The sequence below is a fragment of the Musca domestica genome, unplaced genomic scaffold (assembly GCF_030504385.1).
Source record: "Musca domestica strain aabys unplaced genomic scaffold, Musca_domestica.polishedcontigs.V.1.1 190, whole genome shotgun sequence".
Classification (NCBI taxonomy): domain Eukaryota; kingdom Metazoa; phylum Arthropoda; class Insecta; order Diptera; family Muscidae; genus Musca; species Musca domestica.
Genome location: NW_026712246.1, coordinates 914,856 through 930,954, shown reverse-complemented (window position 1 = coordinate 930,954; position 16,099 = coordinate 914,856). Strand labels below are relative to the sequence as shown.

Sequence of the window (16,099 nt, the reverse complement as noted above, 5' to 3'; positions counted from 1 at the left end):
AAAATTAGTTTTTATATTTCAAAATTTTAATAACGATGACTAAAAAACATCAACAATTATTAAATTATATGTCAGTTATAAGAAACATATTAGTTTTTAGTAATGTGTAGTCAATTGTGTTTGAGATTTTATACACATTTATATATTTACATTTAACAATAACATTGAATCTATATAAAACACTATCGATATTTACGCACATTTCCAATAACCAATTAATGAATTTAAATTAAACTTTAGTATGTGTAATATCGAAAGTATTTTATATATTTTTTATTTACTTTATATAATTTTTATGTAAAACATATTTTAATATTTTGTGTCAAATAGTGTGTGTGATTTTGTGGGTGTATTCACTTAAATTGAGGTGATTTAGCGAAACAAAAATAAAATATTTGGAGTTTTAGAAAAAACGTTGGTGATCTTTAGAAAGAAAAATCCAAAATGGTGTCTTACTCTCCGTTCTACTTCTTCTTCTTACAAAGAAAAAAGAAACGGAGAAAATTTTGAAAAACTTTTTTTACAACTCACAAAATATTCACTTGTCGAACGTTGGGCATAGCACAAAGGTTCAGATAATGTTGATATACGTATACCGCCTTCGGTATTTAGATCGGCATCATTTTGATGCTCATTCAAGAGTATACCAATATGGGAGGGTGGTGCCGAGGCATACGAACGTTGCCGTAAATATACCTGACGACGATATTCCACAGCACTAATGTCCTTCCAAACCTTTGTTTGCAATTTCATTTAATTTGTTTGTGTTTTGTTGTTGTTGAAGGGAATTAATATAAATTGTCGTGTTATTGGAAAAATTTTGATGATCAAACATATAAAATTCCAATGGATGCATAAATTGGGTTCAACACAAAAATTGTTTGGTTTATTTGTAAAAGAAAACAACAAAAACAAATTTATACAATGGTCTGAATATCATTTTAGGTTGTTGTTCATAAATAAATATAACACCAAACACTAACTCCTGTAAAACAAAATTAGAAAGTGAAGGCCTCACCTCTGTCCCAAAGCTCAGAAAGTTCATATCATTACATAATAAAATGTTTTATTCTAATCAAACCAAGGCTAAATATTTGGCGCTGTAATTAAAAAATACCTATTTCCTTTTCAATTAAAGCATGTCCATTAATGTAAGTTTCTTTGCTGAATATAAGTTTATAAACATATTAAAATATTTTTTACTTAAACATGTTTATAAAAACTTCATTAGTTCTTTTGATGTATAAATAAATTATTCCTACAGAAAACAATTCATTTTTTTATTTTTTAAAAATAAAAATATATTTGACTAGTTTTAAATAGCTTTGATTTCATTCCGTTAACGGCCATTATATTTCAACGGCGTTAGTTACTTGTCTTCGGCCACGCCATCTGCCGTGTCTGCTGATGTCATACGAAATAAAAACAACACTGTGTCTGGCCATCTGTTCATTGACAAACAGCTGAACGCCTATGGATGAAGTAAACATAACCTCAAATTTGTATTGGTGTATTTTACATAAACCAAAGTAGCAAATAGAATCACATATAAATTATATTATTATTAAGCAAATAATATCAATAAAAATATCACTACAAATGCAATAACTATATTGTTTAAGAAAAAATAACAAAGGATTCCAAAAATAACAACACGTTAATTCAACAACCATCGTTGGAATCCGGCTACCTCATTAACAATTTCTAGCTGTCTGCCTGCCTACCTATCATTTTCACAATGAGAAGTTTAATCTTCACTGTATTACGGAATAATTTGCTCCAGCAATCGGTGAAAATACAACCAAGCAACTGGACAAATAGCCTCAGCTGTACAACACGAGACATTTCCACTCAACTGTATCCCCTATTAGCTGGCCATTCCAAATGGGCAAATATTCGTCACATTAAGGCCGCCAAAGATGGACAAAAGTCGGCATTATTTTCTCGAATTGCACGACAAATACGTTTGGCCATACAGGATGGTGGCAGTGCTGATCCTAATCTAAACAGCGAGCTGAAAAGTGTCATTGAAGAAGCTCTACGCAAAAATATGCCCATGGCAACGATACAGAATAATTTGAAAAAATTCACAGCATCCAAGACACAACTGAAAAAGTATCGCCAAGATGTGAGATTCAAACAGAAAGTCTTTATGGTCTGCACCATATATACGGATAATTTTGCCCAACTAAAAATGGATATGTCAACCATACTGCGTAAAGGTGGTGGGGTGCAAATTGATGCCGGACATTTATTTGAAGACTTTGGTTTAATACAGGCAACGGCTGATAAGACGCGACTTGGTGCTGGAGAAAGTCTTGAGGATAAGGCGACAGAGGATGCCATTGAATCGGGAGCGGAAGATATTGAAGTGATAGATAATGAATCGGGTTCGGTGCATTTCATCTGTAAACCAGAAGGGATTAATGGTGTACGTAAGGCATTGGAGAACAAAGGCTATGTTGTCAATAATACAGAACACATTTTCACGCCATTAAATACTGTCACATTGACGCCTGAGGAAAAGGCCGATTATCAAAAGTTTGTGGACAAACTCAAAGAGATTCAGGGTATAGAAGATATTTATGATAATATAGAAGTAGATGAAGCGGAATAGTAATTGTCGCAACTAGATAAATTGTATGTTTTATTTTATAAAATAAGTTATAAAAGTAAATTTTGTAACACCCTATAACTGAAAATGTTATAGCCTTTGTTAAAATAATTGTTAATTTAAATACTAAATACAAAGTAAACTATTGCAAAACATTGGAAAGCTAAAATAAATCGAACGAATATACTGACCTAAAATTCAAGAAGTAATTGCTTTTTATTTGAAATAAAAGGAGGGTTTAAACTCGTTGATGTTTTAAACTCGTAACACCCTCCAACCCCAAATATAGAAGCTCCTAAATGCCAAAATATTTTCCTTGTTGAAATCTAGATAAAGTCCAAAGAATTTTCTTTGGAGCTTTGAAATTTGGTATTACAGTTTGTACTTTTATATTCCACCACAAAATGTTGGGTATATTTAACTTTTTATTCCATTTACAACACATAAAAAGTATTCGTGGGTTTCCCTGTTTCATTGGCCCTTTGAAAACCATAATTCGTGCCAAAGTTGACCAATTTGAACAAATCTAAACTTATTCTAAAATAGCTTTTTCCAACATTTTTTGCTTTCATCACCTCACAATAAGTATTCTGGTACAACCCCCTATTTTGTGTGGGACATTCTAAGAGCCGAGTTCAATGGAATCACATTAATTAAATAAATTATATAAATATTAGTCACACCGTAGGATCTGAGACAAGAGAAAATAAATTGAACTAAAAACTCATTACAACGATTTATTATCATTTAGAATACTATAATTTTCATACCAAAAGCCAGTCTAGCTCAATACTCAGACCATTGCATAGCAGAACACACTCAGTACATTCATATAAACAAAAGGAAATTTAATACTTACATCATATAGGGTCTTACGGCGATTCATCTTAATTTCACTCTCGGTAATGTTTTCGTTGTCATTATCGAATAGGCCATCGCTATCGGTTATCAAATCCAATTCAAATTTATCATCAATATCCTCGAACATGTAATAATCACCAGCTCGGACAGCTAAAATTTATTTCAAAAATCAAAGTAGGAAGATATATAATATAAAGGCAAATTAGTACAATTTTAAAATTCATGTTGAGATTACACTAATTATTAAGAACAATAAAATATTTACATACAGGCAAAAAAATTAATAAAATGTTAGTAAATATTTATTAAAAAAATAATTTAAAATTAATCATTACAAAATATTTACAAAGGTTTTTATACACTATACACAAGTCAAAAAAAATAATAAATTTGTATATATTTATTAGGCATATTGCCAATTTTATGAAAAATAGAAGGTAGAGAAAGAACATTTATGTATGTAGATGCGTTAAACACTGGACGAAAAATGACGTATGATTTCAGTTAGATACTATATACATAGGTTTGTCAGTTTGTATTTCATTACACCACATGTCCCAATTATGAGATTTCGTGGAACTCCAGTAGAGTGGGTAATCGATAACATATAGATATTTAGGTATTTTTAAAAGGTGTTGACATAAATACATATATAGGTTAAGAACGACTCTTTTTATTGGATTGATATATTACTATTATGTTGTCACCAATTGACCACCTTACTGGAATTCACTTTCTGTTCATAATGGGGCGTAAATGAAAATTTGACATACTTGTATTTTTATACAATTTAAAATGATGCATGGGTTCCGTATCTAGAGGATATTTATAATCAATTTGAAAAAGTAATTTTTTATAAAAAAAAAAAAATTTTCAATTTTCAATAAGACTAATAAAAAAAAATCTTGGAACATTGAAAAAAAAAAAAAAAAACAAAAGACCAAAAAACTATTTTTAATTTTAAATGGTACTCCATTTATACATGAACTCTTCCAATATGTGGGAAGTACATAGGGATCATTTTACTTTCTCTATTAACTATTGCAATTTTTTTAGTCGAAAAATGTTTACCCCTACTTTGACAGAATATCAAAATATGTGAAATGTGTGTTACAAAGATCTTGGGTTGATATTAAAAATTTAGAAACATTGAAAATTGGCGTTTCCGTTAATATTTATTTGCAAGTATATCCTAGAAGGTTTTTGCATTTGAGAATCCAACAAACAAATATATTTAAAAAATCAAGTGCCTTATTTACTTTCCAACACTTAATGGGAATTTAATTTTCCTCACGAAAACCACTATTTGGTTGTCGAATTCTAAAAAAGTATATGGAGTTATGTTATGTTATAAACATATTAAAATAAGTAAGAAAAGACAAACTACATTTTTAACCATTCTGCATTTTTAGCAGAGTATTTCGTAATAAATGTATGTTTGTATTAGGGATTTGTGTAAAGTAGTTGCTCCATTTGTTACAATGCACGGTTGTAATGCGATTTAAATTTTAAATAGGAGGGAAGACATATGTATATACATAGAATCGATTTCTATCAAAAATACCAGAGGCCTTTGAAGACTGCAGGCAATAATTTATTATTAATCCAGACAAAGTGGTAAAGAATACTACAGAAAAACCAGGAAAGAAAGACTTAAAGTCGGGCGGGGCCGACTTTATGATACCCTTCATGACTTTACATATTTAGTAGAGTTTCACATAACAAATAAAAGTTTATGTGGGGAATTTGTGAGAATTAAATCATACCAACTATGATTATAGTTATAAATAAAAGTCTAAAGGAACTTATATATGAGAGGAATACCCTACTCTGAATAGATTTCTACGAAATTTGCCGAGGCATTTGTGCCTTTTCAATTCGGGCTTGTATTACCCATTTGGTGTCCAATTAACTTGAAATCGGAAAAATATGGGAGCTATATTCAAATCTGAACCGACCTCAATAAAATTTGGAAAAGGCATTTCTGAGCTGTATTTGATATATTTCCCCGAATATCGTTACTACGGAGTGCATATTGCGGCTATGCAGGACAAATTCAACAAATCGGATGAACAATATACATGGGAGCTATAGCTATATCTGAACTGATTTTTACCAAATTTGACATACTTGTTTCTAGACCCAATTTGGTCGTAAGTGCCAAATTCCATCCCATCTGGGCTAATATTACACGTTTGGCGCACAATCAAAGTTAGATCGAACGAAGATATATGTGGGAACTAAATCCATATCTGAACCGATCTCGATAAAATTTAGGGAAGATATTTCTGAGCTGTTTTTGATTTATTTCCCGAAATATCGTTGTTACAGAGTGTATATTGCGCCTGTGGAGGACAAAAATAAAAAATCGGATAATCAATATATATGGGAGCTATGGCTATATCTGAACCGATTTCGATCAAATTTGGCATACTTATTTTCAGGCCTAATTTGGTCGTATGTGCAAAATTCCATACTATTTGGTCTGATATTACACGTTTGGTGCACAATAAAAGGCAAATCGGATGAAGATATATATGGGAGCTATATCTACATTTTGATCTACTATCTTCAAGGACGAATCCTTGGGCCAAACAAATGATTTATGCAAAATTTCATCTGGATCGGGCAATAAATGCAACCTGTACTTTGTTTACAAAAATATATAGACAGACGGATGGACGGACATGCATAAATCGACTCAGAATGTGACTCTATGCAGATCATCAAATGGAACTATGGGTCTATCTCGTTTCCTTTTGCCTGTTAGAGACAAATGCATAAAGACAAATAATACTCTGGCCACCTTGTGGTGTAGGTAATAAATACGCATGAATAAAGATATGAAAAGTTAAAGGAATATTTTGTAAGAGTTATTCTATTTCCTAGGAATGCGATATAATTCAAATGGTTTCGGAAGGGTTTTAATAAACAGACATAGTTCATTTCTCAAGATTTTGTTAGGACGGGGGCTGAGGTTTTATCTAAATTGCAAACATAGCTTATGTAAAACTAATGAAACAATAAACCTATTAGTGATTATAACAATCGAGAAATTTTCTTGAAATTTCAAATGATTTTGAATTTGATATTCTCCATATTGCTTTTTAAGTTTTAGACATTAACTTACATAGAAAAGTTAACATTAAAATGGATCCTACAGATCCTACTCTAAACAATGACATTTTAAGATATATAAAATATAATAAACATGGAAAATACGGACAAACGGTATAGGAATATTTCAAGCAGGTGAGACAAAGTTGAATAAAACAAATACTAATGCATAGCGAGAAGAAGGAACAAATATAAAGATAAAACAAGAAGAGAGATAGTTCGAAAAACATCATGCCATCAACAAATATAAGAAATTTTAATGTAAAAATAAAAATGGCATTCTAATTTAACAAAATAGAATAAGATTGTAAGGAACATTGATATTTTTATGATTTATAACATTTATCCATTACAACCATATTCGATTGGAAATGGAATGTCTTTTCTATTCGAAGGAAATGCTTTACTTCGAACATAAAAAACAGATCATTTATATTTTATAACTCCAATATATAATAAGATAACATTGCTATTTATATACCTGGCATAAAGAGTCTGCATACAGAAAAGTTCATAATCAAAAATATGTTAAAATTTTGAACTATTTCCAAGATTGTATTGTTTTTTATTATTAATTTAAATTATTTAAATTAACTGCAAAAAGCTTGAAAATATTGCAGTAGCAGTTCGCGAATCTAAAGCATGTTTGGGTCGTTGTGAAGCACTTTGTCAGACAGCATTAGAGAATTTGCTTCACGTCGCTCAATACTTGAAAATATGGATTTTGTAGAAATCCATAGGAGGAAATCAGGTTTGTCCATTTCCTTTTTTGGAAGTGACAGTTTCACAATGGCATTGAAATGTATTTGGCATAATGACGTGGGTCTTAAATTTCAGTAAATACAGGTTGAGATAAAAAAAAACTGCAACAATTTCAGACTGCTGTCATTTCAAAGCCACTCGTCCGACAGCTGTTAAAATTATTCCAATGACAGTTCATGAAATTGTTTACAAGCGTACAAAAGCATTTTGATGAGAATTTTCCAGAAAAAATAGTTATTCGTGATGGAATTCAAGCGTGATGGTGTGATTTCTTTATATTAGGCTGGAAAACGACAAGTGGCTATCGTTAGAGCACTCCAGCATTTAAATGTGAATACATCGTTTGTGTCTCGTACCATAGCTCATTACTGTGATACTGGTAGTGTAGCTCGACGTCAAGGAAGTGGACAGGAGAAAACAGCAACATCAGCAGAAATGGTTAGAAAAGTAAATAAGCGACTTGATCGAAACTCGTGTCGTGGCCGAAAAATGGCTCGTGAGCTAAACATATCGCAATATTCCATTCTATTCGTAAATAATGAAAAATGAGCTCGGGGAAAAGCCATTGAAATTCCAAAAGAACTTACACCGGAACAGCAGCAGCATTCAGCACCATCCAAGAATGGTTACAAAGCCAATGGCCACCAAAATCTCCGGATACCAAACTGTTGTGTCTGGAGTATTTTGGAAAGCAAGGTTGGCACTAAAAAATACCAAAATGTCGATCACTTCAAGTAAGCGCTTCGCCGGAAATGTGCCAAAATATCGCAAAGCAACATTCGCGCAGCGTGTGACGGTTTCATTGGCCGTTTGAAGGCCAAAGGCGACCAATTGGAACAAATCATGACTTAAACTAATATTTGATGCTGTTTCCGATTTATTTTTCGATCATTCAATAACATTTAAAAAAAAAAAAATATGTAAAAATGATGGCGATTGACTTTGTTGCAGTTTTTATTATCTCACCCTGTACATAACAAGAGCTTTAAATGCCAAAATTAAATAGATAACTTGGCAAAAACGTAAAAAATATTGGACATCGGAGTTATCCCTACAAGTAGACTATTCCAAAAAGAGGATCTATATGACCTATTAACAACATTTGGCTTAAGAACCCAAAAATCTTTTAAGGGTTTATTGTAAAAAGGAAAATTCTAGGAAAATTTACTAAGTTTTTATTAACAGAAACTGGTGCTATTTTTTATGGTACCTATTTTTTATGGTATACAATTTTTTTTGTTCGGAGACTCACAGGAAATTTGATGTAGAATAATTCTTACTTTAACACTTTTCCCAAAAAAAAAAAAAAAAAAATAAATAAGTATATAGGACCTATAGTAGAATTTGACAAAAAATTCTGTAGAAAATTTATAAATTTAAAAAAAGGAACAAAAAGACCGCTCCTCGTATTTTCATCTTCAATATTGCCGATGATACTATACACTTAAAATGCACAAATTTAGAGGAATCTTAATTCCAAAAGTTTGAAGAGGGGGGGATCTTGCCTCCTACTATTTACGTTACTTTGCGACGTAAACTTTCAAAATGGTGTCTTTTTTAGTTATACTTTTATAATTTACTAAATTTTCCCCAAATTCTTTGTTGGGTTTGAACAGTGCTATGAGTTATTGGTTTGTTTTGATTGATGTATCCAAAAATAAAATTTGATATTATTTCAAATTTCCTGAGTAATCAATAATTTACTCCTTTATGTTTTAAAATTTTATATTAGTTTTGTATGCAGATATTTTATGCCAAGCCTTTTCTAAAAAATAAACTCAAACATATACAATAAACATAATAGTGACTACTATTTGAACTTAAAAATAATTAAGCAGTGAGATAATTAAAATAAAACATTTACCGGCAGGATGCAATTTAATTTCTTTCCTTTTATGTGGTCGTGAGCCATAAACTGGATTTCCATGTTCTATAAAAAAGTAGTAACAATAAAATTGTAAACAGAAAAAAGTAAATAATAATAAAAATGCATATATGTAAGAAAATAAACAGTTAAAGCGAAATAAAAATGTATTTTATTTTACAAAAAAGCATTGTTTTTTTATTCAATTTAATATAAATAGGAGAGAAAAAATATTTATCAGCCTGGATTGGTGTTGACATCCAGTGTTGTGGTTTATTTTAACTACTACGTTTTTCATTCCTTGAAATACATATTTTAATGAGATGGGCCAGTTTTGGGCGGTCCATTCTCAAGGTGTAAGTTTGGTTTTTTATTGAAAAATTTAAAATATAAATTTCAAACATTTAGAAGAGAAATGTGTTTTTTTTTTTGTTCTGGTTATTTGTTAGGCATTCCAAAATTTCAATTTTAATTTTTTATACACAGTCTGGTTTTAGACTACCTTTGGCGATATTTTCCATAATTTTTTGTATGGATTTGTGTTATTTAATGGAAAATATTGAAAAGTTTCATAACTACACCCAACAACTTAAGAACCCTCAATCAAATCCTTTGCTATGTTTAGACGATGGGTTCTTAAATTGTTTGGGTGTAAGAGAATTTTTCCCAATACCTTCCATAAACAAATTTTAAAGTATCGCTTTCTAATATCTTATAAGAATCTAAAAAAGATTTCAAAACGGTGTTATTTACAGAGAAAGAAAATCACTAAGTGTCCAAGTTCTTTTGATCCCAAAAAGAATGGTTTTTTTATTTTCCTTTGTACAATCATTTTCATTTTTTGCCAAGACAAAAATAAACAAAATTTCATATTCGAAAGAAGGAGAAGAAGAAGAGTGGGTGAAGAAGTAGAAAAAAACCAATCCAGAAAGTGTGTATACATTGTCCATGCAGCAAGCGCAGATCACATTGGTAAACAGCCGATGAATTACACATCAAGGAAGAGTCGGTGGCAAAAACATCCATACCAGCTGGGCCCCAGCTATAGGGTCGTTGGGCATTTCGGCGGATCGCCTCCTCTTGGGCCCACCACAGCGAGCTGGATCGTCGACGATTCGAAGCCTTTTGGGAACTTTGCTCATCTCCACGTATTTCATATTTGGCATTGCCAACACTTTGATGCCGGCGATGGAGCAGACGTTGGCGACGCATGGTAACTTGTTCCGCTTCCGCATCGGCTGTCCTCTTGGAAGGTGGAGAATTTGTAGAGGGTTGTTGTATGGATACATTGTCATTCCATGATACCGCATTTACCGAAGACTGACGACGTCTAATGGAAGAATTACGTCTCAACGAAGAACTTGTTTCCCGTGTAAAATTCGACGATATCATTGAACTGGCTGCACTCTTGTTTAGATCATCTTGTAATGTTTTGACGGATAATAGAATGGGTGAGGGTCTGGGTTTGGGATTCTAAAATAAATTATGAAAAACCATTTTATCTCAAAATCCCAAACAATTGCCTTTGGAGAGAAAACAAAACACTACCGTCGTGGTGATGAAAACATCACTCGAACCATCCTCCGAATTGTTGCGCGAATATTTCGGCCTTGAAAAATCTGAATGGGTTTGTGAGTAGCAAGATAGTCTGGGTGCCTCCAAATAACCATCCAATGGCATTGTCATCACCTCCGATGAGGGTGTAGGGGGCTTTAGTTCCAGATATTTACAAAAATGGAATTAAAGAAATTTATTCTCCAGTTTAGAATTCTGTAAATACCTGTGGTGTCATTCCTTCAATTTCGATTTGTGGCAACACCGTGTAAGTATTATTGATATTGGGGCGTTCCACTCCAATTTCTTCATATTCGTGAGAAAATTGCAGATCAAATTCATTATCGGAGATACTATTACTGCGACTGCTGTTTCTGCTACTACTTGCGCTACTACAATGGGTCTCCTTTTTATTATTTTGGTATTTTTCACCACTCGGTGTATGATAGCCCGAACCATCATTACACGATTGAGAACTGCTGGTGTGCATCAAATAATCCGCCGTACTTCTAAAGCCTAATTCATTTGTTTTCAATTTTATTGAAAATTATTGAAATTTTTTCACTTCTAATTATCATTTAATATATATAAATTAACATAACCTCACTTTTAAGTTAAAAATAACTAAACGAAATAATAATTTCAAGACCATAAGAAAAAGCTGTAATTTGTTTAATAATCCTTTAATATGTCTTAGAATATTACATTGAAAATATTCTAGGAAAGATAGCAGGAAAAAATCCTTTTGGAATATGAGTCAATTGAATATGGCTTCTTTGCATGCGAAGAAAACGGTCGTATAGTTAATATAGCAGCACCGGAAAATTTCACTCTCCAGATAAGTTGTGAAAATTATACTTCTATCATCGCTTCGACTGATCAAATCGTCTTGTGCCAATTTGATTTGATTGCAAAAGAACTTAAGAAGCCACAACACTCCCCTTAATGACGTAGATTCATCCAGAACAGATATAGGAAGTGAGTGCATTTCCAGAATCAGAATTAACTATGGAAGCGAAAAGGTAAGTCGGGAGGTATGAACTGCATTTCCACGAATTATCAATTCCAATGTTAAAACCAGTGGGTTGCTATTGTTGTAGCAGCTCATATTGCTGTGTTCGTTCTGATTTTTCTGCTTCTAAATACAATTTCAAGAAGGAAGCCATCAGATCACGAAGGTCGTAGCGTGAACGAAACGTTGCATATTATAACATCCAAACAGGTATTACATTGGCAGCATTTTATTATGCTGTCGCACCGGTAAGGTCTCAATCTCCTCATGTGGATTAAAACCTGTGTGTGAGGTAAGAAATTCGCATCTAACAAGGCGATATTAAATCAAAGCACGAAATTTTCGGTCTTTTTGAGTAGAAAAGAGCAGTCAACATGGTCTATGCCAAGGGAGAAGGCCTGATTTTCTATGGGGCCTCACAGCTCATATTTCCTTATATCAGGGACGTGGGCCATTTTCGATAGGTGTTAAATCGTACTTAGCCAGCATGCAACCCCATAAGAAAGGAAAATACTGACTGTTGCCAATAAGCCAAGGCAGGATGTATTATTGGGAGAAGATTTGACTGGTTGACAGAAAATCATGCTGATAGATTGGATGTTCATAGATAATGCTCTGGCCGGAGCTTATATTATATAAACGAGATAATGGTTCCGACCTGTCTTGATGACACAAATAATGATGATGACAATATTTAATATTAAAGAAAATGGTCCAGGAGGGATTTATCGTCAAGAAATTGGTCATGGTTAATGGTCCTGGCCGAAAAGGAATATGCTGACTGTATCCAATAAGCCAAGGCAGGATGCATTGTTGGGAAAAAATTTGATTTGCTCCTCTTTATATTCAACCAGTAGAAAAGGAGATCTGGCCGCAGCTTTTGCGACGGAAAATAATCATGATAGACCAGATATTCACAGATAATGCTCCTGACCAGAGCTTATATTAAAGATACCGGTCCTGAACGACCTTTATTTTAGAGATAATGGCTCTGACCTGACTATATCACAAAGATAATGTTCATGACAAGATAAAATATTAAAAAAAAAAAAATGGTCCTGGAGGTGTTAAATCATCCAAAATTTGGCCTTGGTAGTACCATATCTCAGGTACAGTGTCATTTTCTCAAAGTTAATGGTGCTGACTGGATATATTTCAGATATATTGGTACTGACAAGAAAACAAAGAATATTTTCCTAGAAGGGATTTTCAACTAAAACAAGGTCCTGATTAGACATTATCTCTGAAAATAAAGAATAGTGCTACTTCACCAATTCCTAGATAAAGTTTATAATAACTTAAAAAAATAATAAATATCATGTTTCAGAGGTCCAACAACTGTTTTTCACTGTTTTTCAATACTATCATAGACCACTAAACATTTTCCAATTCACTTATGAAAACTGTTCGATTTTATGGAGTAGAATGTAATTTCCTTGATTTGGCGTGGTATCGATGCCATACTTCACTTGTCGTGCTTTGCACTACGATCAGATTTATGCCGATAAGTCATAACTATGATTGCTTGGGGGATTAGTAGGGGAGAGATTGGATTTCAAAACCAATTTAAATTGGATTTCAAGCCCAATTCAAAGGTTAAAGATATACCCATGAGGAGATAAACAATGGGAAGTTTGTTAAGCCATTTTTATATTTTCGGGACTCGGTTGGGGATGAAAAACGTATCTACCGTTAGTGCTATTTTTTACTTAAACATCTGTAGATAAATGTATCTCTTTTACTAAAACGGAGTCGTAGATTCAGTTTGAAAAGTTTTCACATTATTAGGCCTTTGAAAATATCGCATTAAATATAAATATGGACATTTCGCACTTCGCAAATTAAATACTATATCATGATAAAATCAATTATTCTTTTTCAAATACCATTCAAATTTGTGTTCTGAAATTCACTTCATGTTTTCTTTTACATCATACAAATATACTCCGGGATTTCTATGATACGTATAATAATTACACCTTTTTTTAAAACCGTAGACATTTCAAAAGTTCATACAGAAGAAATAATAAAAAACATCGTCGGGATTCATACTCAGTTTCCTTCTGGAGTCTTCAAATCATCAACTCGACAAAAATATAAAGTACTTCCAACTTACCATCAAAATGTGTGGGTTTTTCTAAAGGTCTAAGCATTTTCTGCTGCGTGGCACGGATCTTTTCCATTTTACGTTTGATTTTGTGCAATACCTCCTCTTCGTATTCCTGGCGTTTTTCGATTTGTTTCTGGCGCAAGTGTTCAATGATTTCGGCGCCTCTGTGGAAGAAAATTATGAAATTAACGATTTTGCTCAAAATTAACAATTAAAAAACATTAAAATCTCACCTCGAAGCCAAAATATTATTCGCCCTCGTATCGGTGATGATGTGACAGAAATAATGTGATTTGAATATTCTCAATTGGAATATCAGGAAGGCAAAACATATCGAATCCCATAGCAGGACAACTTGTACTGTGGTGGCAGGGCAGTCAGTGTCGTTATCATCGTCGACATCAACCGCTGGCGGACCATTGCTGGCACAATTGATGCCCAACATGTGGACAAGCCAACAACAGTTCGTCACCAAGGTTTCCATGAACATACAACCAGCCATTTGCAAGCAGGTCTTTATCACAATATTGGCTACATTATAGGCTATTAGGATTTTCCATAGACCAATTATCGATTTAATTGGTCGCAAATAGAAATCAGAGCCCTCCCACAAAAAGAAGAAGGCCCCAATCAGATAGCCCAAAGCCAAAAAGTCTGCTATGCTGGTACCAGCCAAAAACACCACAGCTAAAGTTACCCAATAGAAGCCACACAAGATGGCATGCTTGAAAATATCCAAATAGTTGCGCATGTGTGAGAGGAAATCATGAGTGGGATTAACGAATTCTACTTTGCCCAAATTGGCAATGTCCTTGACCACGGATTGATTGCTGCCGCCCGGGAAGTTGGGTATATTTTCAATGGAGAAGACACGTTTCTGGCGATTCACCAAGAGCAGTAATATAAAATCGAATATTAACTTTTTGGTGTGATCGTATTTCAGGTGACCCGGTAGCATAGCCCAGCGTTGTATGGAGTCCGAGAAGGGGGAGCCTTCCCAAATGTATTCTGGGAAAAACGAAGAGAGATATTTAATTAATATTTGGAAAAGGCAACGAAAAGGATTTGAGTAGCCTAAGAAAGAAAAACAACAAGTATTTGCAAAGTGAGGTTATGGACGAAAATATTTTTTTTGATATTTTTTTAAATTTTTAAAAATTACAATTTTTTATTATTATTTTGTTTTCTTTTTATATAAAAACGTTTGAAAATCCTGTAAAAAGATTTTATCGGGACCAAGTTTTACTTATTCTATTTAAAAATTTACAAATTCGACCATAACCTCACTTTTTATTCATTAATTTGCTTTACTTACTCGTACACATCGTGGGTGGCAATTGGACCAAAACAATATACTGCACAATAATCGAAATCAATATGAAGATTTGGAAAATACCCCAGAAATGGGCAATCTTTTTCCTCTTGAATATCAGCAACAACACCAACCACACAGCATAGGCAACCGCCACAATATCTTGACGATAGGTTATGGTCGAGACCAAGGCAATCATACAAATCTCATAACCGAATTTATAAAAACCATAATTGAGTAAATATTTAATCATACTCTCCAATTTCTTTTCGGCATCTTCACGGGTTACCTCGGGGAAGGGTACTTTAGGCAAGGGATCATTTTGTGTACCCTTGAGACGGCGCATTTGATATTGACGCAATGAGATGACAGCATGCAATGTTGCTATGACCATATAAATAATGTATTTTTTCAGCAGACCCATTAGGCCTGTTTCGGAATTCGCTTTGAATAGGCCAAACCATTCGGCATTATTGCCGACAATTTTCGTTTGGCCATTTTCTGTACACTCGGCATTATATTTCGTATGATCCAAATAGGCAATTTGATAGATCATTTTTGAGAGCACAATGAGAGTGACAACCAGCGAGATGACACGACTGAAAAATATGCGCATGCGTACATTGGAGATGACGCCAATAACGCACAGAACAATGAACGGTACATGGAGTAGGGAGACCTAGAGATGTGATCAAGTAAATGGGAAAGAGAGAGAGAGATACGAATACATATATTTATGAGTAAATGAGTGGGAGAGTATAGGGGATATATTGTCAAGAGAAATGTGCTCAAAATGTTCGATTCTTTGGTTTAATGTTCAAAAATTTCTAATAGTACGACATTTTCTCAAAGAAAATTTTAAAAAACTGGAGCTTATAACAGAAAACATTTTC

The 16,099-nt window shown here is 33.1% G+C and overlaps 2 protein-coding genes across 3 annotated transcripts in view; one reads left to right on the top strand and one right to left on the bottom strand.

Moving 5' to 3' along the window:
• Positions 1 to 16,099, bottom strand: part of LOC101889880 (piezo-type mechanosensitive ion channel component) — a 187,452-nt gene that overhangs the window by 19,466 nt on the left and 151,887 nt on the right. For both annotated transcript variants that reach the window (XM_059121421.1, XM_059121422.1), the window contains 5 exons: positions 15,210 to 15,885; positions 14,128 to 14,902; positions 13,901 to 14,058; positions 9,219 to 9,284; positions 3,474 to 3,625 (listed from right to left, as the gene is read on the bottom strand). In XM_059121421.1, the coding sequence (XP_058977404.1) occupies positions 3,474 to 3,625; positions 9,219 to 9,284; positions 13,901 to 14,058; positions 14,128 to 14,902; positions 15,210 to 15,885 (1,827 nt within the window). The remainder of the gene's footprint in view (positions 1 to 3,473; positions 3,626 to 9,218; positions 9,285 to 13,900; positions 14,059 to 14,127; positions 14,903 to 15,209; positions 15,886 to 16,099) is intronic.
• LOC131802071 (probable transcriptional regulatory protein Fnod_1106) lies at positions 1,470 to 3,082 on the top strand. The gene has a single exon (XM_059121423.1). The coding sequence runs from the start codon at positions 1,739 to 1,741 to the stop codon at positions 2,615 to 2,617; it is 879 nt and encodes a 292-aa protein (XP_058977406.1). The 5' UTR covers positions 1,470 to 1,738; the 3' UTR covers positions 2,618 to 3,082.

What these genes read in the sequence shown, in the direction of transcription:
- LOC131802071 (XM_059121423.1), top strand. Translation starts at nt 1,739, where the DNA reads ATGAGAAGTTTAATCTTCACTGTATTACGGAATAATTTGCTCCAGCAA.